This window comes from Pelodiscus sinensis, chromosome 13, assembly GCF_049634645.1.
Source record: "Pelodiscus sinensis isolate JC-2024 chromosome 13, ASM4963464v1, whole genome shotgun sequence".
NCBI classification, from domain to species: Eukaryota; Metazoa; Chordata; order Testudines; family Trionychidae; genus Pelodiscus; species Pelodiscus sinensis.
In genome coordinates, this window is record NC_134723.1 from 44,356,670 (window position 1) to 44,384,656 (window position 27,987).

The window sequence follows — 27,987 nt, forward strand, 5'->3', positions numbered from 1 at the left end:
CCTGCAGCCCCCGGGCCGGTCTCTACAGCTCCCCCCCCCCTGCAACCCCCGGGCCGGTCTCTACAGCTCCCCCCCTGAACCGCTCGGGCCGGTCTCCGCAGCTCCCCCCCTGCAGCCCCCGGGCCGGTCTCCGCAGCTCCCCCCCTGCAACCCCCGGGCCGGTCTCCGCAGCTCCCCCCGGGCTTTATGCAAGAGCCGGGCCCGCTGCAGCGACTCCCCGTCCGCGCCCGGCGCCGCGCGCTTACAAAACGGGCTGGTTTTGTAACCATCCTGCGGGCGCCGGCCAATGAGCGGCGCCGCGCGCGGGGAGGGGCGGAGTCACGTGCGCCCGCGCTTTATATAAGCGGCCGCCCCGCCGGGCCGCCGGTTCGCTGCCGGGCGTGAGCAGCATGGAGCATCGGGGGCGCGGCCGGGCGGCGGCGGGGGCAGCCCCGCAGCGCAGCCCCGGCGGCCGGTAGAGGCCGGGCCATGGGCTCGCAGCCGCAGAGCGCGGAGCTGGCGGCCGAGGGGCAGGGGCTGCTCCGGCGGGCCGACGCGCTGGCGGGCGGGGGGCGGCTCCGCGAAGCCTGCCGGCTCTACCAGCTGGCCTCCCGCCACCAGCCGCTGCGGGCGGAGCAGCTGGAGGCGCTGGTGGAGGGGCTGGCGCAGGGCATCCGGCGGCGGGAGCGCCTGCCCGGGGGCAGCCTGCCGCAGCCCCGCGACGGGGATCTCTTCCGCTGCCGCCTCTGCCAGGGCTTCCTCTTCGAGCCCGTCTCCCTGCCGTGCGGACACACCTTTTGCAAGAAGTGCCTGGAGCGGGCGGGCGAGCCCCTCTGCGCCCTGTGCCAGGACCGCGGGGCGGCCGGGCAGCCGCTTCGCGTCAATGTCATTCTCAGCAACCTGCTGGCCAAGTGGCTCTCCGGCCAAGCCAAGGCGTCGCAGCTCCGGCACGAAGGGAACCTCTTATATAAGGAGAAGAAACTGCAGGCTGCCCTGCAGAAGTACAACGAAGCCGTCAGCTTAGGTAATGACTCCTCCTCCCCCCTTCCCCCCCAACGTGGGGCAGAGTTAAGGGGGTTCCTGCTGCAAATCGGGAGTCTTCCGTCCTGGGGTGGTTTTCCATTTGCAACTTCTCCGGCTGACGGAGCCGGGCAGAGGGGGGCTCTTGGGAGCCCGAGTTTCTAGCAACCACGTTTCTGGATGGCGACTTAAAATGCAGCGCGGTCAGACCCGGCTGGCCAAGCCGCACACTTTCAGCCCGGGGGCGCCCTGTGGGTGGTCTGTCCAGCTCGGGAATGGGTGTGGCAGCGGGCCTGCCGAGAGCCTCTTCGAAAGCCGAGTCCTCTCCGGAGCAGCAGCCTGGGGGTCTGAAATGCGGGGTGCGCTAGCGCCCTTGAAAGTCTCCATCTGTTTACCAGACAGTTGGCCCTGGGCGTACTGCGGACTTTCAGCGTGCAGCGCAAACTGGGCATATAACAGGCTCTGCGTCTGCTGCTGTGTCGTTTGACAGGCTGCACCGATAGGCATCCTATTTACTTACTTTGTGTCTCGGTCTCTTTTGGGGGGAGGCGGGTAGCTTGGGGAGCTGGTGTTGTTTGGGGTTTTTAAGTCTAAAGTGAAACTAGGTCAGGAGAGCAGCGTGTTGCATAAGCGTTTAGCCTGCGACTCTGGTCTGGATTCCCTGCCCCCTTCTTATGGCATGGTTGTATAACCAGTGAAGTAACAACAAACTGGGTCATGTTTCTGAAAGCATCCCAGAGGTTTGATCCGATTGATCAAAATCGCCACTGAGTCACTGTCACGGCTTCCCATTGCGTGGAGCTCTTTGGGAGATGCTTCGTTTCCGAAGATGGGTTGCTGCCTTTTGCCTAAATAAGGCTTTCCCTCTCGCTTGACACATCTGACTTAGGCAGCACGTGGTGACACTGTTGCAATGAGGGAAAAGATTTAAAATACCCTGGCCTAATTTGGTGAGGGATTTGCTTGTCAAATGACTTTATTGGAGAGGTAGTGCTAGATCTTCCAATACATGCAGGTCACTTTTGGAATTCATGACAGTTTTGTGTCCCATACAGCCAAGCCCCTCCCCCCCCCCCAAAAAAAAAACCCCTTGTATTTCCCATGCATTAGGGACATTAGATTGTTTATAATTCTACAGAACATCATCTGTGAAAGCGGTTCCAGTTAACTGTGTCCAGCCAATAATAAACATTACAAATGGTTTGGATTTGATAAAAAGATTCAAGTGTGTTGTAGCTACAAAATAAGTAGTGTTGCATAAATTAATGTAAAAAAAGTTAAAGTAACGGGTTATTCGTCCAAGGTACCCTTGTTTAACTTAAACCCCCTTGTGTCTAGCCATTGTAGCACTTAGTGTATGAAAGGATGAGGTCATTTGGTTTATGCTGCTGTGATACATAACTGATGGTTACTGCTATTAGAGACAGTGTGGGCGAGGTAATATCTGTTATGGGACTAAATTGTGCTAGTGAAAGAAGCTGTTGATGCACAGTTCTTTGGGTTATGTCCTCTAACTTTCTTTGAAGATGCAAAAGTGGTTTGTGCACAGTTTACAAGTTTTGTTTCCAAACCTTTTGGAAACAGAAGATAGTCATTTTAAAATGTACACTATGGAGCATTAATTGGACCATGATCATTATGACACACCTTTGAATCTTTCTGGTCAACTTCTACGAACAATCTGATGTTCTGTCTGGGCTTGTGACTTCTTTTCCGAGCTATTGTGAATTTTATGTATGCAGGGAAAGAGCCATATCTGATTTTTGTGCTTGTTTTTTTAAAACAATGCGTGTTTGCCTTCCTCAGACCATTGAGAGAGAGCTTTTGCTTAAGACGTCTTTAAAAAGGGCCAGTGTCAGTAATGTTTGTAGTACTTATGAGTTAATGTTTCCATTATTTGCAGCTCCAAATGACCACTTATTATATAGCAACCGGTCCCAGATTAACTCTACTTTGAAATCTTATGAAGGTGCATTGCATGATGCAGAAACAGCATGCAGGCTCCAACCATATTGGTCCAAGGTAAGTTCTAATTTTAACTAACATATTTCAGGGTAAAACCTCTTTGGCCATCCTAGCGGCTTACCAAATGCTGTCGCACAGAAGAACGGAGTCTGAGAGGTGCCTGAACTCTCAGCATCTTAGATCAGTACAACTCGCGCATTCCATGGTAATACAACTGAATTCTTTGGCGGGGAGAAGGCAGATTAGCTCAGCTGCTGATTGATAGCACAATTGTCTCTGATTTCCGAGGAGGTTGGGTTCTCGTGTCCTGCCAGTAGTTGAGTGCAGTGTTTATATGGTGCTAGCAGGATGCATTAGAGAAAGTTGGGAGATCAAAGTGGGACGGGGTAACGTTTCTCTCCAATAAAGAGATAAAGGAGCCTGAGGTTTTCAACGACACCAGTTTCACTGCATCCAGATGTTGTGAGCGTAAACTTGAGTATGTGCTTGTGGAGGGAGGAGTAAATTTGATACTTATCTAAGAACTAAATAGGAAAAACCTTCAGACTGGTTGTCGTTGAAGCTCTGAGACTTCTAATTGCTCAGTCTACATTGTTTTAATATGACTACACAATTGCTGCTTGGTGCCTATTTTTGTCAATTGGAAAGTTTGTGTTTTCCATCGTAATTCTTTATTCAGGCGGTTCGAAATGTGATAAAAGGCTATAAACTAGTGTGAATCTGTTTGTTTTTCAGGGTCACTTAAGGAAAGGACAAGCATTAGCTAATGTGGGGAAAATAGAAGAATCTTTGAGAGAGTTTCTGTTTTGCCTTGCACTGGATTTTGGGAACAGGACTGCCAAATCAGAGGCTCAAAAGGTGAGTTCTTTAGATGTTGTGCAACACCACTGGTAGAGCACTGAAAATGAAATGGAATGGTTATCGGGCTTAAGTAAAGATGATTACATGGTGATGTCTGGGGGGGCGGGGTGTGCTCATTGTGGTTTTCATTGTTCTGTATCTATGATTGTACTTTGAAAATACAGTTTCGGTAGGGATAGGAGAGCATGCAATTCATAGTGTATGCAAGGCTGTTTTGTGCCCTTATTAGGGGGAGTTGCCTGTTGTCATTTAGAGAACAGAGTTGTTTATCAGTGGGAGGCCAGTACAGTATTGCTCTACTAGACTCCCTGCAGTCTCACTTAGTCTGTTTCCTAGCCTGTTGCCAGGTAAGCTGGTGCTATCATTTGGGACAGAAGTGGGAGTTTCTAGTAATGTTGTGTCAGCTCCGTGACTCAGACGGAAAACATTACGCAGCCTGATCAGGATTCCGCTTGAGAGCAGCATCGTCCTTTTCATAGTCTCTAACGCTGCTGCCAAGCATCAGCAAGCAGGCGGGGCACAAAAGGGATACAGTAAAGAAAGGAAAAGTCTTATACAAAAAACGGTTTCCAAAGATTGCTGCTAATAAAGCCACCTGGGTCATGTGAACGGTTGGAAGATGCTTGTTATAGATCTCTCCTGGCAAACTAAGCTACCGTATGCAGATGTCTGTTGGAGTAGCTTTTTAAAGAGCAAGCTAAGGTTGCTAATCCTTATTTGCATACCTTTGATAATTGTGCCAGTTTGAACTTTGAACTTAGGTTTGCATGTGTAAGTTTGAGCCTTGGTTATTGGAAATGAGTCTTGCTGGGACACTCAACATACAAAATATAATTCTTAGTTGTGGGCCCTACAGTGAAAACAAACTAGAACCCTCTCCTGTCAGAGCAGCTATGTACTCCAGTCTGCAGTGTAGCCAACTGGGAGATTTTTGTGAGTGATTGCAGATATTTGTGGTGTTTTTTTGAATTACCAGCACATGCCTTTCCCAAAATGTAGTCTCATGCATTGTCATTGATCCGTGCATCACTTTGTAGTGATACCTTCCTGTGCGCCAGGGGCAAGATGTGTAATGAACTGATGTTTCTAAATCCAGGCTCAAAGTACTCTTACCTAATGCAATTTATCTCTAAGCAATAGAGTCCTGAGGATAAACTCGACTGTCAGCTATAGTGCACCAAATGATACTGCTCTGCGAAGGGTCAATAGAACATTGAGAGCTGCTTTTTGTAAAACCCTTCAAGTGAAAATTGACATGCTGCTCGTTGTAATTGGCAAACTGCGCTGGATTGAGTTTGCACATGGAAGGTTCAATTCTGCAGTCTCTCTCAAAAGGAATCCCTTTTTGGCTTTAAAAGGACTATAGATGGTTATATATGTTAATACAGGATGTACTCAATAGGGATGTAAGCAACTGGTCGACTACCCCATAAGCATATGCTTATTGGTTAGTCAAGCAGTGACTCAACTAGTCACGCCTCCTCCCCCTTGCTGCTTCTATCGGAGGCAGCAAACGGGGGAGGGGAGAACAGGAACCCAGTGCAGCTTAAAAACCAGTTTGCTCCAGCACAGTGTCGGGGGGGAGGTTAGGGAAGGGAGAAGCAGAGGTGTAGCAGGGAACTGGGCATGAGCCGGCAATCGGCTAATTCCCGGCTCTCATCCACTCCCTCCCACTGTGCCTCTGCTTTTTAAATGTATTAAGAGCAGGCTCTTAATACACTTGAAAGGCAGAGCCGTGGCAGGGTTAGCTCCTAGGCCGGATGCTAACCCCACTGTGGCTCTGCAGTTCCCCTCCCTCTTATTGGCTAATCGAGTAGTGGATGGAATTTCCATCAACTACTCAATCAGCTGATTACCTGCAGTTAAATATCCCTAGTACTCAACTCACATGTGAGCTTTGTTGAACCAGGTCTGGAATTTGGTGAAACTATTTGCTCTTTTTTAAAACAGGAAATTGGGTGCATGCAAATAAATTGTCTTGTGCTGATGGCTAATAATTTGAGTAGCTTTTTAGATACATTTGTTGTCTGTTGTCGAAGCCAGTGCCTGTTTTTTAAATGCCTGCAGCTTTGTCACTGTCTGCTTTTTTTCTTGTCCCAAAAAATGGGTGTGTCCTAAGATGTAATTGGGGGTGGTAAGTGCCTTCAGTTCCCAATGACTTTAGTGGGAGTTTATGGTGGATAGCACAGACTCATGTCAAATTCTCAAAGCTGTGCTGCAGGCTTGTTCATGTAGAATTCTAGTTCTACAATCTGCAGAACAGAATTTTTGTGTGTAAGCTGTGTTAGTGTAAAGAACAAAACCAGTTGACAATGCGTCAGTTCAATATGCTGAAATTGACTGTTTTGCTTATTGTGAGCATGCATGGCACCAGCTTTTGTTCCTTGGGGTTCACCCCAGCTCTAATTAGGACTAATGCTTTTGTGGCTTTGCAAATCAGAGATGTTTGTCAGCCCTCCCCTTCCTCGCAATCCCCATTTTCCCTTTAGTGAATGCAAAAGAGCTAAGTAGTGAAGTGTTCTGTTTTGTATCACAGCTTCTACTTAGTTTATTTTCACCCATCCCGGGAAATGCTCAGGAACACTTACCAGATATCCTGCAGCTGTTGTCACCTCACTCTAGATTAAAGGGGAATCTTCTAAATTCAGTGGGATCTGGAGACACCAGCCACAATCTACAAAGGTTGCTCAAGGTAAAGAGAGACTCTGATGTGTGGTTCTTAATTTTACTGTGTCACGTAGAACATTTGAATAATACTTTTTTTCAGGTTTTTATGTTCAGCAATCTGATTCCCATAGGCAAGCTAAAGTCTGCATCTTTTCAATCCCCGAAGCAACAAATGGACTTTTATTGGATTCAGCTTAATGACACATAAGGAAGGAAGGCTGTTGGACTTCAAATGATGCCTTATTCTCTTATGGACTGGACCCTCTCTTTTGTCAAATTAACCCTTTATTTACTATACCTGTGGTTATGCTAACATTCTAGTAATCTTGCACATAGATGACAACAGAGATGGTCTGAGTAATGAAGTTCAAATGCAGATGTCAAAGTTTGGGAGGGGTTCAGATCAAGAGTTTTGATATAGCTCTTACCTAATGATAGGTCATCCACAAAATGTGTCCTGAGTTTGGATCCAAAGTTCCGCATCGGGGATTTTACAGTATACGGGCCAGCCACAAGGTTGGCTTCAGAGTCAGAATTCACCAGTTTGTGGGAGTTTGGATTCGGGGATTTGGCTGAGGACTATCTTTAATTCATCCAAACCTGAAACTCGGAGGGTGTAAATTCTTTCATATAGAGGTAGGAAAGTTTTGCACTAATTCCTGGGAATGAGAATGGTGACTTTTGCACAGCTGTGTTCCAGTGCACCCTAAGTTAATGCCATAGTCTTCTGAAAGGCCTTTTGTGCTTTCTGAAGAGGCACCCTCCCTCAAATTGCAACTTCTGAATGAGATGGATAACTTGGGATGAGAGGGAGACAGTTAATCTCTCTTCTCCTTACCCTCCCACCCCCACCATGCTCTGCCTGTGTACCATGTTCTCCGATGCTGTAGGCCATTAAGAGCCACCAATATTTATATTCCCTGGGGTGGGGTTAGGGGAATCAGTCCCTCCATTTGATTTGACAATCTGATAGCAACCATTTCATAAAACAATGCCTAATATGGAAACAATAGGATTAAAGATGATGCAGCAGAACTTAATTTATTACCATTTTTCTGGGATACCGAGGCTCCTATAAACATAGGAACTAGGAGCCCATTTTAGCTATAGAGTAAGAGAAGAGGCTACTTCAGTGATATGGATGTATGAACTTTTACTTGTTTTCCATATACTATTACTCCTCCCTTGCACTAAAGATCACATGGGCTGTGTCTAGACTGCATCCCTTTTCCGTAAAAGGGAGCAAATTAGACATATCGTAATTGCAAATGAAGCGGGGATTTAAATCTCCCCCGCTTCATTAGCATAAAAATGGCTGCTGCTTTTTTCCGGCTCTGAGCTTTGCCGGAAAAAAGCGCCAGTCTAGACGCGGATCGTTCGGAAAATAAAGGGATAAGGGATCTTTCGGAAAAGGCTTTATTTTCTGAAAGATCCGCGTCTAGACTGGCGCTTTTTTCTGGCAAAACTCCGAGCCGGAAAAAAGCAGCAGCCATTTTTATGCTAATGAAGCGGGGGAGATTTAAATCCCCGCTTCATTTGCAATTACGATAGGTCTAATTTGCATCCTTTTATGGAAAAGGGATGCAGTCTAGACACCGCCATGGTGTTCAGTTTTCTAACCAGACGTTCAATACTTAAAACAAGTCAGATGTTCCCATCAATCAGGCGATGACTTACAGGATGAGATTTGCCTGAATCAGTCTCATGGCTAAGTTATAGATGCCTAGAAAAGTGTTGTGGGAAGGTGGTATTTGGACTGACAAAGTCCCAGATGCAGTGGTCCTCATGCTGTGGTCCATTGGCTTGCAGAGCCTTTCCTGACGGTCCACAACATGACGGCTTTTGACAACTGGTCAAGATGGTGGGTGAGAGAGGAGCTCTTACGAAGTGATGTGCAGAGTGAAAATGCTGGAGAACTGCAGTCCTGAGGTCTCAACCTTTTTTGGTACAGGTAAATGTGGAACAGAAAAAGGATTTCCCTGCTCAGGAAGAACAAATAACGACTGACTGCAGTCTGAGAAAATCCGTTCAAATGCTAGAGAGTAAAAAAGGCTGCTCAGAGGATGAGAACCAACACCCCCCCACCCCCGAGTCTGCCCTTCTCATGGCTGAGAAATGCAGCCTCCTGAAGAGAAAGTACTGCTCTGAGGAGACGAGGAGTGCTGAGGTGCCCTGCAAAATCACAAAGAAAGGTAACCCTGTGTAATGAAATCGGACTGGGCCTGTACCAGGAAGGCAGTGGGTTTGTGGCCTGAATAAGGAAAACTGTGTTGAGTTTAATTCCAGCTGAAGCTTTAGCTTAAATGAGAGCGCAGGCCTGGGCTCCAAATTAAGATGTTTGCGTCTTTCCTATTCACTCTGGAGCAGTTGTGGGCCACGTGTGGCCTGCCAGGGTTCTAGCAGTGGCCCACAAGACACTTTGTTGTGGCCCACGTGCAGCATTGCCAGCTCCTGCTTGTTTCCGTCCTCGTCCCTTCCTAAGGGCGCTACCGAAGTGACGCCTGCTGAAAGCAAGGGCACGTGACGTGAGATGTGCTAATGGCACACGTGGAGAGCTGGGTGCTCCCTCTGCGTCCAGTCCAAGTGCTGCTGTGGTTCAGTCGGCACCTCCCACATACTCTAGGTATGCAAGCACAGTGAGCAAAAACGCCCTGTCCCGGGAAGCTGGCATGGTTACGGGGATGAAGGGCTGCTCACGTAGCCCCCTCACTGCTCCGGATTCTAGTCCGGACTCGAATTGAATTGATGTGGTTCTCTAGAGCGCAGCTTCCCGCTGACCCCGGGCTCCACGTGGCGTTTCCAACTTTGAAATGTAGAAGATTCTCCCCTGGGGCTCTTGTACATTTCAAAGAGGAAGCGCCACATGGAGCCAGTAGGGAACTCAGAGTCCGCCACTGGACCCAGGCTCCATGTGACACTTCTGCTTTGAAATGTACAAGAGCCCCAGTGGGACTCCTGTAGATTTCAAAGTTGGAACGCCCCCACGGCGCCCCTGCCACCTCCCACGGAGCTGGAGGTACGAGAAACCGGCTTGTAAGCTGGCTCCCTCCAGCACCCCCTCGACTTCCCTCTTCCTTGCTGCCTCTGTAATAGAGGCAGCAAGGGGGGGGGAGGGGCTAGTCGACTAGCATGTGGACTATCCAATAAGCTTTTCCTTATCGGATAGTCGATTAGTCACGTACATCCCTAGATTCAATAAGACTCGATGTAAAAATGAGATGCTGTTTATGAATGTCCACAAATGCTGCTCTGAAATGTGACATTAATTTAATCTCTGTCCTGTTCTGTATGCTGATGACTACTTTGAATTATAAATAGATGCCGTAGATGCCAGAGGATCCAGTGCTGGGCACCGCATTCCCTTTGAACTTGTGGACCCCTCTGACCTGGATTGCTCTCTGTGTATGAGGTATCCATTCTTTTCTAATGAGGGTGCTGTTCTTCACTGACATGATCTGTGGCATTCCTAGCTTACTTGGTCTTAGTTTTCTGGCATTTGGAAGCTGTTGGGTGGGGTTGGGGTTTTTCCTAGGTATTTGATTTTGAGATGGCTATGAATGGGACCGTGACTGAAAGCTTTAGATATGCCCCAGATAAATGACTTTTTTGGCAAAAGATATATGTCAGTGGTTAAATAGACTAGTAAACATCTCTGAAAGACTCTTCTGAGTGGAAATCAGACTGTCTTCTGCAGTTAATGTAAGACATGGGCCATGTATGCATTTTTCATATTTGAAAGTGTCGTCTCAGTAATGCAAGTCCTATAGTGATGCTATTTTGTATCTGTGTTGCAATAGCAAAGACCTTTATAAGCAAATGGAATTCCTTTGTTTCTCTCTTGTACTTAGTCAAAATAAGTCTGCGCAGGGAACTTAATACGGGCTCTGTTCACACTGAATGTGGGAGAGGTCTTGGTTGGCTATTAGGAAAAACAATTTCCCTAGATGGGTGGGGAAGCACTGGGATGGGTTTCCTGGGGTGGGGATGGAATCTCCATCCCTAGAGGCTTTTAAGTCCTGGCTTGACAAAGCCCTGGCTGGGCTGATTGAGTTGGGGTTGGTCCTGCTTTGGGCAGGGGGCTGGACTTGATGAGGTCTCTTCCATTCCCTAGGATTCTATGAATGTCACTGATCTGTCTTTGGAGGTGCCATTAATATCCACATGGAAAATGGGAGCTGCCTAACACATCAGTCTTGTGAGCAGAGCATGCATCACCAATAAACTTGGGCAGATGTATTTGCCTCTCTAACATTTAGAAATGTGTTAGTAAATTATTCCAAATGAAATCTCTAGCTTCAAGCCATCATGTGACCATAAAATCATGTGTTTCTATAGATCAGCAAGAAGAGACTGCAAATAAGTATTCGGATACAAGATGCTAGCTTAATCCTTGTAGCGGTGTATGAACAGCCTAAATTCAAATTATTGAAATATGTAGCAAAACTAAGTATACGTTTCCTCCACAAAACGTTGATTAAAGTTTTAAGCTCCTTTCGCAGGTCTGTCAGTTTGTATAATTTAGTTAATGAATTCTCAGGCTACCTTGATTTGTGGCCATGAAAATAAGAAGTTAGTTTCTCAGGGCTATGACCAAGGGTACACCTGCACTTCAGGAAAAAAGTCCACAAAACAAATTAGCTGTGTTGGATTAATCTCCTATTTGGATTTTAACTTTAAAATGAAATGGCATTTAGTTTTGTTTTTTCTGGACATGCATGGCTATAGAAGTTTGTATTTGCTTCATTCTTTGAACTGAAAAGCCCACAAATAACACACATTTTACAATTATTTATAAAACAATGAAATATTTTGGAAAAATAGGATATTTGGTTTGGCTTCGTTTCAGCTTGGAACAAATTGTTAAAACTTACAAAAAATGATTAAATTGTACCTCTGAACCAAGTGTTGAGAGAGTTCACACGGCTTTCCAATGACTCAGTATTACCAAAAGCAAAACACTCCCCTCCACACATGCCCATAATTTGAATTGAGCTGTTTGTAATCAGGCTGTCAGCTTGGCCATTTATAAAGCCATTTTCAGGTGCATTTTTTAAAATTACTTAGCTCTGACCTATCTCCTTCCTTGCTAAACCAGAATTGATTCATATTTTTAAGTGATCAGCGTTGGGTGTAGTCCGGCTGTGGTGATCTTGGCCATGATCCTGTGACTCAGGACAGCACAGACCCTTGCAGCCACATGGAGTGTCAGCCTTTGAGACCACATGGATGTAAAGGCTTGTGTAACTGAGATCCTGTGGGAGGGGCTTCCTCTTGCCATTGATATGAACACATAGTAGAGTGATCCTCGTAGCCACGAGCCATATTCTGTAATTCAGAAAGATCTTATCAGTGACTCGGAGGCTGACGTACCTTGGACTACTTTACACGGCGGTGATTTAGTTGAGGTTGGTCCTGCTTCGAGCTAATCGTCTATGATTCAATGACTAATTAATTAGTGACCTTTCGCCAGCTAATAGGAGAAGCTACGATTGACCTATATCCCTTTTCCAGGTTACTGACCTATATCCTTTTTAGGAGCTGGTAGACACTGGCAGAACATGTTTTGGGGTGGTGAGTCACTCATTCCAGCTATGTTGGGTGCCCAGCAAACTCACAATGCAAAGGAAATAGAAGGAGCATAGTAAAAAGCCCATACAGCTCCATCAGGAGCACTTCTGTGTCCTAAAAGTGCACGTTTGCACTTGTGTAGGATTCCTGACTATTCAAGATGAGGTATATTCAGGAGGAGGTATATTAAATCCGGACTCAGCCCAGGGGCTGAGTAGATGAGCTGCCAAGATCTTCCAGCTGTGCATTTCTGATTCCGTGTTTGCTAGAAAGTGAGCAGTTATTTCCTAGCTGGGATGAATATTATTGCTGTTGCCCTACTGCGCCTGATGCATGCGTTCCAGAAATCTTACTTTTAAATGATATTTACCTCCAAATGGTCTTAAACCAGCTCCCATTAAATTCAACAGCAAAACTTTCAGTAAGAGCTGGATCAGGACTGCCTCTAATAGACATTTCCTGTACGGATGCTTACATGTAAAGTTTTAGTTGTCCAAGTAAATCGTAGTGAGTTTATTAAGTGTACAAACACTCACTTTAGAATGTGGCATTAAGCATTTCAAAGCAAAACCAGTAATATTTTGCAGCCAGGTTTATTCTCATTGAACCATTTACAGAGGATTTTAGCTGATGGGCAATAAGATAAAACTCTGGCATTTAGTTATTCCTTCAGATGCTCCTTCACTAAGGCTACGTCTACACTGGAATGATTTTCCGGAAATGCTTTTAACGGAAAACTTTTCCGTTAAAAGCATTTTTGGAAAAATCGCGTCTAGATTGGCAGGATGATTTTCCGCAAAAGCACTTTTTGTGGAAAAGCATCCGTGGCCAATCTAGATGCAGTTTTCCACAAAAAAACCCCGATCGCCATTTTCGCCATCGGGGCTTTTTTGTGGAAAAACAGTACTGGGCTGTTTACACTGGCCCTCTTGCGCAAATGATTTGTGCAAGAGGGCTTTCGCCTGAACGGGAGCAGCACAGTATTTCCGCAAGAACACTGACGATCTTACATGATCTCATATAAGATTGTCAGTGTTCTTGCAGAAATTCAAGCGGCCAGTGTAGACAGCTGGCAAGGTTTTTCCGCAAAATCAAATGATTTTGCGGGGAAAAACTTGCCAGTCTAGACACAGCCTAAATGTCTGTACTTATGTCAATAATACACTTAACAAAACCAGCAATAGTCAGTTTAAGTCAAATGCTCTTAATTTTCTCAGCATGCAGAGTAGGTTTAATAACAGTTTTTATGCACAGACAGTTGCACCCATATTTATCTTGATAAACTTAAAAAAATGATTATCTTTAATAAAATTAAGTATATATCAGGCTAAATAACTTGAGGCTTTGGGATTTTTTTTGGTTAAGAGCAAAGTAATGGGGTTTTGAATGGTCCCATTTCTAGTTCCAATTAGAGATTTTGGGTAACATCCCTGGGCTTTTTTTCAATGCTCGTCAGCTGGGAAAATGTATTTGGAATCACTTGGTCTTCCAAAGAGTTTAGCCAGGAAAAAAACTTTCTTGAAAAGCAGAATCACAATTTAATAGCATTTTTTGTGGAAGAATGCTCAGTTGGAAGTTAGAAGCTACGTGATATGTTCACACACAATTAAATATCCAGCCATTAGATATGGTAGAATCACAGAGCTGGAAGAGACCTCAGAAGGTCATCAAGTCCAGCTCCCTGCTCTAGGCAGGACCAATCCCAACTAAATCAACCCGGCCAGGGCTTTGTCAAGCAGAGACTTAAACACCTCTAGGCATGGAGACTCCGCTACTTCTCTAGGTAACCCATTCCAGTGCTTGGCTACCCTCCTAGTGAAATAGTTTTTCCTAATATCCAACCTGGACCTCCCCCACCTCAACTAGAGACCATTGCTCCTTGTTCTGTCACTACTGAGAACAGCCTCTCTCCATCCTCTTTGGAACCTCCCTTCAGGAAGTTGAAGGCTGCTATCAAATCCCCCCTCACTCTTCGCTTCTGGAGACTTAAACAGACTCAGTAGCAGTAATGTAGTAGCAAACACCCATTTTACTAATCGTATAGATCCCCAAATGACAGAGTTGTGCTTGACTTGACCTGACCCATGTGAGTTAGGGTTTATAAGATTAGGGCCTTATTTCTAATCGGCTTCATTTGAAAAATATAAAAGACCTATCTTAATATTTTATACTGCTATTCATCACCGCAGTCCTGCTCAAGCAGAAATCAGTGGCAAATCTTCTGTTTCCAATGAACCAGGATTTCAGAATGCACCCCACATTAGACTGGTAATCGGGACGCCCTTTAATGGATTAAAGACACAAACCATGCAAAACAGACTTGACTAAAGCGCACCGAATTGTACCGACTGAATAGATATGGAAAGAAGCTGTTATGAAGTTGCCTCTTATCTTAGTCTTGCTACACGATATTGTCGCTTTTGTGTCGATTTGTTCCCTTCCAGGCTTTTCTATGAACCAGTCACCACACCTTGTGGGCACACCTTCTGCCTGAAATGTCTTGAAAGATGCCTAGATCACAACCCAAAATGTCCCCTGTGCAAAGAAGGGCTTTCTGAGGTAAGGACGCGTGACTTTAGTCGGCATAAGCTGGAGGGGAGAGGGAATTACTGACTTCAGGAATCGGTTGCTCTTTCCCAATATACTTGACATCCCATATGATTTGGAAAAGAGACCATTTTAAATGTCTCCAAGGCTCAGAGTTGTTTTCTGTTGAAACACTTAGTCCGGTGGTCACCAACCAGTCGATCGGGATCTACTACTAGATCTTGGAGCCTTTCACGGGGGATCCTGACAGGTTTGGCTGAGAGGCTGTCAAGTGCCGGCACTTCAACTGCCTCTCAGCACTGCTGTTCTGCTCCTGCCCTCGAGCTGCCTGTGGGAGCCCTCTGCTTGCTGTGCAGGGCAACGATCTTGGGATGCTCTTCCTGTACCCCATCTCCACAGAGCAGAGGGGGGCAGAGATAGAGAGTTTGCTGGCTGCTTTTGGGAGTGGTGCAGGGCCATGGTAGGGGTGAGCCTGCCTTAGCCCCCTGCACGACCCCCTAGAAGCCACCTGTGATAAGCGGTGCCCAGCTGGAGCCTGCGTTCCGAACACCGGCCCCAGTCCTGAACCCCTCCTACATCCCAAATTCCTGCCCCAGCCTGGTCAAAGTGAGTGAGGATGGGGGAGGGAGGATGGAGTGAGAAGGGGTGGGGTGGAGGTGGGGCAGGGGTAGGAGTATTGGGTTTGAGGTAGATCCTGGATTGCACTTAAATTAAAAAAGTGATCTTGTGCTTAAAAAGGTTGGAGACCCCTGACTTAGTCCTCAAGCACAGAGCTCAGTGTGACCTGTTCAGGCAGAGCACTGTTGATCTCGGCACACGTCAGCCTAGGTGGGGCATAGCACTGGAACAAGCAAAGATGTTACTTGTCATCAGTTGCTCACTTGACCTTCAAATTATGTTCTAGATTCATGCCTTAAAAGGATACAGCCGGTCCCCTAGTTGCGAACGGTCGACTTAAGACCGTTCGCAGTTACGACCAAAAGTTACGAACAGCGCGGTCACATGTAACTCAATGGGGTCCGACTTACGAACAAACCGAGTTACGACCATTTGCTTGGTCCGTAACCAGTTTGTAAGTCGGAGACAGGCTGTACAATCAAGTCCCTTACATGCTAATGTTTTTTGTGGCTTGAAATTTATGAAATTGTGTGGCCTTCGCTAGTAAGATTTGATAGGCGTTCTTCTGTTTGGCTTGCTGTTCAGTTTTTACTCTTAGTCTTTTGAAGGGATGTATACTTATTTAAAAGCTTTATAAAAACTTGAGGTGGGGGGTTGAGGGTAATAAATGTTTGAATGTGGGGAGACCTGTCCCCCATTTTCAGAGGTGGGATTTAAAAAAAGTGTTGCTGCTGAACTGTGCACTCACAGGTTTTTAGTTGTGGTGGAAAGGGGAAGAGTCTGTACAAGATTTTGTTCTCTTCTGGTTCTGATACACTAAGTAAATAGTACTAGATACCGACTTGCTGCTGCACAAGCCAGAAGTGAATACAATGCATAGAGTTAACTAAGCTCACTGGGAAACGCATCCGTGGTATCAAGCTCTAAAAAGACACGCAGACTAAATCAGTAAAGAAATAAATGTCCCCTTCAAAAGGAGCAAATTTTAAAACATAAAACTATACATAGTAATAGAAATGTAGCCGTGTTAGTCTGGTGTAGCTGAAACAAAAAACAGGACAATGGAGCACTTTAAAGACTAACAAGATGGTTTATTAGATGATGAGCTTTCGTGGGCCAGACCCATCCTGCTTCAAAAGCCTTTTAAGACTGCACTTGAAAGAGAATCCTCTGAACTGTTGTTCATGCTAAAATTCAACAGTTTACACCTGAGTCTGAACAAAGGATCTAGTTATCTTACCCATTACAAAGATAGCTTCTCCAATTATCACCTCTAATATCATTAGCTCACAGACATTTACCTCTTCCCCCCCCTCCCCATCCTCCTTCTGTTCTGAAATTTGATTTGTCCTTTTCATGTGTGTTCATTTTTTTAATATCAGAGGGGTAGCCGTGTTAGTCTGAATCTGCAAAAGCGACGAGGAGTCCTGTGGCACCTTATAGACTAACTGAAGTGTAGGAGCATAAGCTTTCGTGGGCAAAGACCCACATGCATCTGACGAAGTGGGTCTTTGCCCATGAAAGCTTATGCTCCTACACTTCAGTTAGTCTATAAGGTGCCACAGGACTCCTCGTCATTTTTTTAATTGTATCCTTTGGTATATATGGTTGTGACTATTTTCTTCCACTATTTGATCTGAGGAAGTGGGTCTGGCCCATGAAAGCTCATCACCTAATAAACCATCTTGTTAGTCTTTAAAGTGATACATAGTCCTGTATTTTGTTAAAACTATACATGATTGCTTAACTTGGACACTAACCTTTTGAATGGAGTAATGAAACACTTGCAACATACATCCAGCTCTTTGAGGAAATGCAAGAGCCTTGGGAAATCATCCCTGTGAAAAAGGACAGCTTTTGAGGGTGTTTTCCCTACTGTGTGTAGGTTATCTATGCCCATTAGAGGAGTACTATACAGCCCAGGCCTGCAAGCTCTGGACCTGGAATTCCCTAGGACACCAGTGCAGGGCATGAAGGTCATCTAGGACCTAGGGTAGTAAGGCTGATCTAAGCCCCTTGCTGAACAGACATCTCAAATCGGTGCCCTTCCTATGTCCCGTAGTGTGGTGCTGTGGGGGTTGTCCCATCTGTCCTGTAACCCGGCGTGATCCTGTGCTCACAGCACAGTGATTTCACCCTAGATTTCCCCCAGGCTGGTTGGTTGCCGCTAGCACACGTTACCCCCAATGGCGCATGTGCGTGTCCCTACCCCCAATTCCCAGTGTCCTATTTGGGGTACATCCTACTCAGGATGTTGCTGCGATGTGCATAGTTGACCGTTGTATGGCTGCAACTGTCATTTTTGCTTATCAGAAACAGAAGTACCCATACGAGGTTGCTTGTCGTGTGTTTTTTGGCGTGGTCTTGCATACCCTGCTTAAACTGCATTGTGGCTCAAAGCATTCCTGCTTCCTAAACCACGCCTGCATGCATACATGCACCGGACTTGACACGCCTGGCTTTTGCTTTTTAGAAATCCGCACGGTAGACAAGGCAGACATCACTTATTGTCAAGGCTGGGGCTGTCCAGGCTCCCTACACATGGTTACTTAATGAAGCACATTTTAACATCGCTAATTCCAATGCTGCCCAGCTGATTGGCAGAGTATCCACTACTAGGTTCATGGTTTTTTCTGGTGGGACACTTTACACATGCCGTGGTGCACATAACAAAACTTATTCTGCACATGGATGGCAAAGATTAGAGGGACCATTGTCTGGAATATTTTAAGTGACCCCCCTGTTGCTTGGTCATTGGGCTGCCAGTACCATGACCCTTTTTCATTCTCAAGTTAATTGCCTCTGTTGGTTGGATTGCTTTGGTTACCTTAATTACTCATGTACTTCCATTCTCCGGTGTTCAAAGCTTGACCTCTGCAGACAGGGCCAATCAATATTCCTTTCTCCTGAACAAACCTGTGCTTGAATTGCTTCCTTTAGACATTTAGTAACACGCTTCTAGCATTCCTACGTAGCTGTATATATGTCACAAGAACACTAATTACCCATGGCTTCTGGGCTCTAGTAAAACGCCCCTACTCGACACAACAGATTCTGTACAATACTGTACTAGTAGATTCAATTGCTGTAATGTCCAGCTCCTGGAGTGTTTAGACTTTGATGGTCACAGGCAGGTCAGCAAGCAGGGGAAATGGATTAGTGGCTATTTCAGTTCACGGTGGAAGTGACAGAATACAATGAAGAAAAGGCTGCATAGGAGGAGGCTTCCACAACACAGAACTTGGCAGCCATTGCTGCGTATTGTTTGATAGCAGCTCAGTTACGCCTCTTTATTGCAGTGCTTGGCCATGAGGCGATACTGCAAGACAGTAGTGATGGAGGAGTTAATAGCCACGTATCTTCCAGAGGAACTCACTGAGAGAAGAAAGGTGTATGAAGAGGAAATTGCAGAGCTCTCCAAGTATGTAATCTGTCTTTCTAACTAGTCTTTAAAAAGTTGATCAACTAGCAACTGCATGGTTCTCCTCATCGTAAAACATGTTCTAAGATACTGCAAGTAGCTGACTCAGTTTTACGGGATTCAAGAAGTGCAGGGCTCAGATACAAGACTAAACTTTCAGCTATCTGATAGGGAGGTTAAATTTAATTTAATCGACTGTCAATAAGCAGGTGAGCCTTAGTAGAGTTAGCTCTTCATATATTTAAAGGCTAATGCGTGGGGGGGGGGAGGGGTGAGATGCAGCGGGAGCCAGGGATCAGCTGTCCATCCCCCCTGCCACTGTGCTTCTGATTTTTAAATGTATTAGGAGTTGGCAGGCTCTTAATACTTTTAAAAAGTGGAGGTGCAGCATCTACAACTGGACACGAGCTGGGAATCAGCTGACTTCGTGGCTCAAGCCCAATCCCTGCTACCCTCCGGCACACTGTGGAGACGGGGGGGGGGGGGGAGGCTTTTAAGCTCTCCCCAGCACTGGTTCCTGCTCCCCCCCACCCCTTGCTGCCCCAGAGGCAGCAAGGGAGGAAGAAGCAACTAGTCAACTGTCTGATAATTATCCAATAAGGAAAAGCTTAACTAATCACTTGCATCCCTACTATCTGATAGTCTACTCTTGCAATTGCTTTCAAGTTTTATTTGAAAACAGGAGGCAATCAATCCAGTAATAGAGGTGCATTGTAATGCCGTTGCCCTCTGTAGACCTTGGTGTACGTCGCCATGCCTGGAAGTGGAATTCCACAACCCACAGGCTATGTCTACACTGGCGGGTTGTTGCACCAGAAGTATGCAAATGAGGCTCTGTGGAATATCACCAAGCCTCATTTGCATACCTAATGAGCCGCCATTTTGCAGAAGAGGCTCTTGTGCCCTGAGCTGTCTACACTGCCCCTTCTTGTGCAAGAAAACCCCTCTTACGCAACGCCGTTATTCCTCAAAATAATCAGCGTAGCAGCATTGCGCAAGAGGGCTTTTCTTGCGCAAGAAGAGGCAGTGTAGACAGCTCCTTCTGGCGCAAGAGCCTCTTCCACAAAAATGGTGGCTCATTAGGTATGCAAATGAGGCTCGGCAATATTCCACACTTAGCCTCATTTGCATACTTCTGGCACAACAACCTGCCAGTGTAGACATAGCCACAGTGTATACACAAGTTGGAAATTGGATGGGAAAGGGGCAAGTCGAGGATTGTTTGAGTTCTAAAGCAACCTGGAGAAAGGTGACGTTAAAAAGTTCCATTACTTATAATGAAATCGAAATGCCCTTCTTCGGAATAACAGCAAAAAATAGCTTAGCAACCTTTGCACGGTCTAGAAATCTTGGTTTCCATTTTATTGTAAAGCTCCGTGGCAAGGCATCCTCTACACTGTTGCATTATGTCTACGATTTGTTCCGCTAATGCTTTGTCGAAGATGGTGCACGTTTTTCTCAAACGTCATGGATTTTTTCCTTGCAGTTTAAATAAGAATGTCCCCATCTTCGTCTGCACAATGGCCTATCCCACAGTCCCTTGCCCGCTGCACATCTTTGAGCCGTGTTACCGACTGATGATTCGGAGATGTATGGAGACTGGCACCAAACAATTCGGAATGTGTCTCAGTGATCCTGTCAAAGGGTGAGTGAGCCGTGTGTGCCAGCGGGGGTAGTAACTCTTCTAGATCCAGCCTGTGATCTGTTCAGTCCAGTGGTTTGTCTCCATACTGGCTGCCTCAGAGGAAGCTGCTGAAAGCCCAATAAAGCACAGTTGTGGAATGGGCTTGATTGGGGAAGGAGCAGTCAAACCCTCACTATGGCCCCGATTGAGGAGGAGAAAGACACACCCCACATTCACCTTGCACAGCAGAGCCTGGGGCGGGGTGGGGGGCTGGGGAGAGCCTGGTAGATTTTGTGTGCTCCAGCCTGCAAGGGGCCTGGAGCAGCAGTACAGGCCCCCAATGCTGGGGGTGGGGGAAGCCCTGAGCCTCATCCAGCTGAGGGCCTGAGGTTCCCCAGCCCTGCACTCAGCTATTGGCCTGGAGTATGTGGCTGGGGAAAAGGCGTTTGTCACCTTGGTTTTACATTTCTTTCTTTGCTACTGCCAACTAGCTTGGAATGCTGATACATTTTACAATCAAGAAATAACCGTGTTCCATATTGACATCTGCATGGTATTAAATGTATTTTATATGGAAATATACCATCTTCTAGAACTGAAAGTGACCTTGAGAGGTCAAGTCTAGACCCCTGCCCTCACAGCAGGACCAAGTACCATCTCTGACAGATTTGCCCCAGATCCCTAAATAGCCCCCTCAAAGATTGAACTCACAATCCTGGGTTTAGCAGGCCACTGCTCCAACCACTGAGCTATCCCTCTTCCTTGCAGTGGTTGGGATAAGTAGAGTCAACTCCGTATATGCACTGGGTGGGTATTTGGCATCGATATGCTGACAGCATGATGCAATCATCTACACTTTGAATTCTCACCAGCTTCATACTGGTCTGTGTGAGCCAGAGATTAGAGCAAAACTTACTACAATCATTGGTAAGTGTTTCTTTGTAGATTTCGCAGACCTTCCCTGGTTCTTACTAACCCTACTGGCCATAGAGTTCTCTTGCAATGCAGATACATAGAAAGCGAGTTACCCTTCTAAACCGTTGCACTGTTATCCGAGATCTTCCATGGTACAGAAAAGTCCCAATATTCGAAGACGGAGTGGCAAATAATAAACGGTGTCTATTGCCGCTGGTCATTAGAACAGAGGATTAAGGCTGCTGGGTGGTCCCTTGCAAAATGTTTTGAGCAAAGCTCTGAAAATGCCCAGTTCAGATTTAACATTGCAGGGGCCGCCTGCCGTCTTGTAGCAAAGCTCCAGTAAGCCCTGTGACGATGGACCTCTTCTTTGCCAACCCCACAGCGCTAGCACGTCTCCTTTTTACAGCCCTTTCAGTGTAACACACAGGATTCTGTCTATTAAAGGACAAAAAGCACAGGAAAGTGGATCCTGGTTCCTGGAACAGGTGCTGGCTTCCTCTGGGCCCCAAGGGTGGTGTGCACATCCCCTACCCTGCCCCATCCCTTCCTGTCCAGTTCCTGCTTTTCCCCTTCCTCTTCAGCACCACCCCATGCCTCCAAACAGCTGACTGCAGGGGGCAGGAGGTGCTGAGGGAAAGGGGGAGCTGGCTACCTGCTGAGGGTTGCTGAGTACCCACAGATTTTTCCCATGGGTGCTCCAGCCCGGCAGCAGCCACAGAGTTGGCACCTACAGCTCCTGGACACACCTCTGATACGATCCAACGTACAAGCTGAACAGCAGGGAATGGCTCAGATTATTTCCACTCAAGTGACTCTCGCTGACGGACACAGCTTGTCCTTCCCTGGTTAGACGATGCAGAGGTGGGCCGAACATCAGGCAACATGGTCAGTTCCTAACCTCCATGCCATCTCTCTAAATAAACGAAAATCTGCCCCAGTAGCTGCTTGACCTCCTCCCTCCCTGAGGGACTAGTAAAAACCAGATTTTCTCAGGCAAGCCTTGAACTGGGCCCCCATCCCTGTGAATAGCCCCGAACCCCTAGCCCCTTATTACCCAGTTCCTCAGGCTCCTAATAGCCATCTTCTCCCAGGAATCAGTCACACGCTTAATGTGTTTTCTTTCTCTGATTATTCTCCCACCAAACAGAATTGGCACCCGTGACACACACATTGCAGCCACCTCTGGCTGCTCAGTCCAACACTCTTTTTTTAATGTCAGACTTGTGATGAACTGACCCTTACTTGTTTTATTTGAAGGTGGGTTCACCACCATCAGTCTCAGCAAGGTCTGTGATGGATCTAGCCTTTAAAATAAGAATGGAAAGAGTGGGCCAGACCAAAGGTCCATCTAGCCCAGTGTCCTGTCTGCCAATAGTGGCCAATGCCAGGTGCCCCAGAGGGAGTGAACAGAACAGGGAATAAAGTGATCCCTCTTCTGTCACCCATTTCCAACCCCTGACAGAGGCCAGAAACACTATGCCTGCCCATTCTTGGTAATTAGTATTGATGGAACTAACCTCCATGAAGTCATCTGGTTCTCTTTTGAACCCTGTTAAAGTCCAGGTCTTCAACATCCTCTGGCAAGGAGTTCCACAGGTTGGCTGTGTGCTGCATGAAGAAAAACTTCCTTTTGTTTGTTTTAAATCTGCTGCCTATTCATTTCATTTGGTGACCCCATGTTTTGTTAGTCTATAAAGTGCTACCAGACCATTTGCTTGCTAGTTTGTTACAGAAAAAAAACAACTCGGCTACCCCCCGAAGCTCCTAGTTCTTATGTTATGGAAGACGTTAGTATGTCTGTTTCACAGAACAATGCCACAGAAGGAAACTGGTTTGTTTTTCTTTTTGGAGATCTGTAACTTGGATCCCGTTGATCAGATGACCCCACATATGGGTCATTAATGCTACCTCGTGTTCCCATGAGGCACACCAAGTTTCAAAGCAATCTGAATAAGCGTTTGGCTTGTAGAGCACTTGCAAAAGTCAAGCTTGAAATCATGGAATGGCAGGTGTGGAAACCCTCTAGGCACTTGGCTGTGGTGCTACATGTGCATTGGAAAAAGGTATTTCCTTAGCTGCTAGTCTTAATGTGGCTCCCCAGAGATTTGATGTGCCTCACGCTGCTGTGAGTCAGATTGATTTGAGACCACTGTGACCGGCTTTATGTTAAATTAACTTTAACTGTAGTTCTGTGCGCAGAAATACCCACCTAGAAACGCTTTGGAAAATGAGGGGAGCCCAGAATGGCTTGTGTCTCCAGAAGCTCTAGTCCAGGCGTGGGAACCTTGGCTCGGGGCTTCCCCAAGTATAGGGGAGCCTGTATTGGCCTTCCAGCTCCCGTCACCCCACTGTGGTCCAGTGTTGAAAAGGGGTGTGTAACGCTCAGGAGCACTGAAGAGAACCGTGGAGCACTCAGCCACCACTGATCAAACATCTCTGTGTCCTAAAGCTGTCCAATCGAGCTACAGCGCCAAGCCTGGCATACAGCGCCAAGCCTGGCAAGAATACAGCCAGTTGTGTTGCTTGTGTCTTGATCAAATAGGTTTGCTGATTATGGCTGCATTCTGGAGATCAGGAACGTTGAATTCTTTGCTGATGGGCGCTCGGTTGTAGACAGCATTGGCAGGAGGAGGTTTAAGGTGATAGAGCACAGCCAGCGTGATGGATACAACACAGCCGATATTGAGTACATCGAGGATCAGAAGGTGAGAAGACTATTTTCCAAGAGAGTGTTTTGATACAGGCAGTGTGTGTATCAGGCTGGGATCATGCCAGGCTGCCCGGTAGGGTATTTTAGATCTGCTTTATCAAGGTAATCAGATCTCACTGGATGTAGGGCCAAAGCCAGTGACCAAATCCAAATTAGTGGGAGCTAGGAATGTGAATGACTAGTCGACTATCGGATAAGCAAATGCTTATTGGATAGTCAACACACTAGTCTACTAGTTGCGCGCGCCCCCCTTGCTGCCTCTATCAAAGTGGCAGCAAGGGGGGGGGGCAGGAGGAGGAGGTGGTTCCAAGTAGCAGTGTCACATGAAGCCCGGGGTTAGCTGAGGACTGAGACTCCCCAGCAAACCTTGGTCTCTATGCAGCACTGCCACTTTAAAAAGCCACCAGGAGCACGGGGCTCGGAGGGCAGGGGGGCGACTGCTTGGGTCTTCTGCTGGACCCATGTTCCCTGCAGCACTTTGGCCTTTGAAGTGTAGCAACAGCCCCAGGCTGTGGAGGTGCCCTTATCAAGTAATCGAATAGTTGATGCAAATTGCACTGACTATTCAATTAGCCAGTTAAACTATTGGGCGCAAAGGGTCCGCTCCCGCTCCCGCTCCCACTAGCGATGTTAAATTTAGATGAAGTCCACTATTATGGAGAGAATATAGAACATATCCAAAATGTGGTAGGTATGTGCAAACCCATAGTTAGCTAAAGGAAGACTGGGCTTGCCCCAAAGAGTTACATTAAAAGATTGTAACATCACTTGGGGACCCATGTCTAAGTGATTGTTCTGAAAATGGACTTTTTTTAGAGCATAGTGGGTGAAGAGAGCCCAAGAAGAACCTTGATTGAGATGCTTTTCAGACAAAATAATTAAAGAACAAACATTCAGGATCTGCCCAAGAGTTCTCCAAAGAAATCAGAATGTGTCGTGTCTTTTGAAACTGAAAATGCAGCTAACTCTAGCTTCATTCCCTCCTTGTGTCAACTCCAGGTGCAAGGAGAGGACTCTGCTGAATTACTTGTTCTGCATGACTCTGTGTATGATCAGGCTTATACGTGGTTTAACTCACTCAAACAAGCACTCAAGAGTCGAATTCTCAGTCACTTTGGTCCAATGCCAACTAAGGATCCTGATCCACAGGTACTTGCCTTTAGATTCATCCAGGGATAGAGGATGTTGTTGTTTTACAAAGCTTAGCCATTACAAATGGATAAACCAAAGTGTTCCAATTCATTGAAGAAAATATGAATCCTCTCTGATTCTGTAGGAACTGTTCAGTAGCTCAAGTATGTTGCCTCAAGCTGTTGCTTCAATAATTCTGAGCAAGTCGATGTTAGTGTTCGATTATTTCATTTGACTTCCTGAGAACTGGTGACCAAACTAATTCCTGGTGACTTCCCAAAATTAGGCAGGGAATAGAGATTGTACAATCCAATGGCAGGGCAAACTTGATGCTAGTGCTACAGAGCTCAATTCTTTGAGATGTGGGAGACCCTAAATCCCAACTACAGAATAGAACAGATCTTGGGGTGCTAAATACTCAATAGGCAGGGCCCTACCAAAATTATGGCTATGAAACACATTGCAGCCTAGGAAAATCGGGTCTTGTATAGCGTAAAAGCACACTAGAAGACCAGCATTTCTCAAATCAGGGGTCCTGACCCAAATGGGAGTTGAAGGGGCTCAAGTTATTTTAGAGGGGTTGTGAGATTGTGATCCTTGAGAGCTGGGCTGCTACTTGGCCAGCCACCATCACAGAAGGACCAGGCCATCCTTTGTGTGCTGCTGCTGGTAGCAGTGCTGCTTTCGGAGCTGGGCTCCAGTTGCCCAGGTCTGATAGCAACGCTGCCACCAGCAGTAGCCCGGAAGCAAGGGAGCAGTACTGCAACCCTTTCTTGGGTGGAGGGGTGGCAGCTCCTTTGAGTTGGGATCTCTAGTTACAACACCATGAAACTTCAGCTATTTCAAAACTGAAATTAATGTTTAAAGTCTGATCATGACATTGACCAAAATGGTGCCATACATTTAGTAGGGCCAGCATCTTAGGCTTGGGTCTATGACATAACATTAAGGTAATGCAGAAGACACACACGACAGATGATTAGAAGCCAAAATGGGTCTAATTCAAACACTGCACATGATGGAGAAAAGTTCAGGGTCTGGATATAAACTTTGTACTTCAGGCTAATGTCTAGAAGTTACTAAAATGGCATTTGGAGGGACTATTTGAAGGCGTTGGTTGCATTTTTATTGGCAGTCTTAGTATTCTGCCGGGATTTTAAGTCGCCAACAGAATCTGGGCATTTGGATCCTAATGTACGCGGTGTTCTCTCTTGCAGGCTAACCCCAACGGCCCTGCATGGTGCTGGTGGGTCCTTGCTGTCCTTCCACTTGAGAGTAGAGCTCAGCTCCCGTTTCTTGCCATGAAATCCCTGAAAGACCGCTTGAATGGCATCAGACGTGTCCTTACCTTCATGTCCCGTGCAAGGTCACGATGATGCTGAGCACGAGTTGGGAAGCCTCTCGCAATACTTGACTGTGGAGCTCCTCTTGCGACTATATCTAACTGCAATAATGTCTTACGGACGTGCGTGTCAAAACAGGACATGTTGGAAGTCTAACTTCCCAAGAAAATACAAAGAGCCAAGGCTATTAGCAGAGCATTCAGTAGTATCCATTGGAACTCTGAACTTTAAGGAGACTACAGCGGTGCACTGCTAGACTAGGATTGGTGTTATGTAACAGAACAAAACTTAAAGTGATCTTGTTTGCCATAAACCTTTTGAAAGTTTGAGGTGGTTTTTTTTGTAGTAATAGATGAATGAAATCTGTGCAGTTTAATGTGAAACAGAAATACGAATAGTGTTAAAGCATTATTTCAATGAACTTTTATTCCAAATGGTTCAGGTTTATATAGCATTGTGTATTATGACCACAACTTCTGTTTGATCACTTATTTTTGCACTACAATGTCTTTTTTTGATTTCCAAATGTATATTGTAATTATTTATGTGTACATTCTCTACACAGGAAGTAAGCTGCTCTATTTATTTATGGTGTCTTACCATGTATGAATGATTGGGGAAAAGATACTAGGAATACACAAGCTACTACTTCGATCATTTTTCTACACATTTGTGTTTGAGTACTTTGAATGTTTTTTCTACTTCTCTCCAGTGTTCTTTCTATATTCCGAGGATTTCCCCAATACAGCCTGCCGTGAATATGCCGACTTTGTAGGTTCAAGCTCTACCTGCAAATGATAGTAATTTCAGATCTTAACTTGGCTCCCAGTTAAGCAAAGCACTTAAGCATATGTTGAAGTGTCTTCTTGACTTGGGGCTTTGGATAGCAAACCTCAGTGGGGTTTGCCCAGAGACAATTTAGGATCTCGCTGTTCATTTTTTGCACAGCTATAAAGAGGAGCACTCCATCTCAGCTCGCAGTGAAATGTATTTTTCTGGAGTGTTGAGAGGCTTGCAGCTAGCAACTGTCACAAAGCAGGAACTGATGTGAGACACCTTTCACGAAGGAGCTGCAGTTGGGGGTGGCATTTCACGTTGATTATTAGCAATTCTTTATCAGCCCTTTTAAATGTTAAGCTCTTGTTGTGTTTGTAATTAATATGATTCGGTTTTTTTGCTATGTAGGGCTCCAGGAGGGCATACAAAGAACGGTATTTTAATAAATTTCTTATTTATTCCATCTTCACCTCCAGGCTTTTCCATTAGCTGCAAATCTCTCCCTGATTTCTGCATTTCTCTTGTCAGACTGAGGACAGCTTCATTGCTAAGGGCTAAGTGTAAACTGGCTTTCACTTTTTCTTCATGTTTTGTTGCTTCGTAATGTTTTGGGCCTGACCTTGCAGGAGTACTGGACAGATGGCACGGGAGCCCTCGGAGTTCAATTTAGTGAGTCTTAACTAGACCCATTAAATCAAACTCCAGAAGATTGATCATGGCAGCAGTGATCTTTTGCAGCATGAAAACATGCCCTTAGTACAGTTTCAAACCGTTACATGAAAGGACACGAGGGGATGCTTCCTGTGAATCAGCCAGGCCTGTACAGACCAATTAATGT

General features: G+C 46.0%; 1 protein-coding gene across 2 annotated transcripts; it reads left to right on the forward strand.

Annotated features, from left to right (window-relative positions):
* Positions 1-354: 354 nt before the first annotated feature.
* Positions 355-27,612, forward strand: LONRF3 (LON peptidase N-terminal domain and ring finger 3). 2 transcript variants are annotated; one of them, XM_006135328.4, is made up of 12 exons: positions 355-1,003; positions 2,903-3,021; positions 3,700-3,822; positions 6,362-6,517; positions 8,444-8,684; positions 9,811-9,901; positions 14,505-14,619; positions 18,525-18,646; positions 20,133-20,291; positions 23,731-23,893; positions 24,898-25,047; positions 26,247-27,612. In XM_006135328.4, the coding sequence occupies exons 1-12, from the start codon at positions 469-471 to the stop codon at positions 26,403-26,405; spliced, it is 2,133 nt and encodes a 710-aa protein (XP_006135390.2). In that variant the 5' UTR covers positions 355-468; the 3' UTR covers positions 26,406-27,612. The 2 variants fall into 2 exon arrangements, with proteins under 2 accessions (XP_006135390.2, XP_075797238.1); XM_075941123.1 differs by lacking the exon at positions 6,362-6,517 and having other exon boundaries at positions 356-1,003.
* The last annotated feature ends 375 nt before the right edge of the window (positions 27,613-27,987 follow it).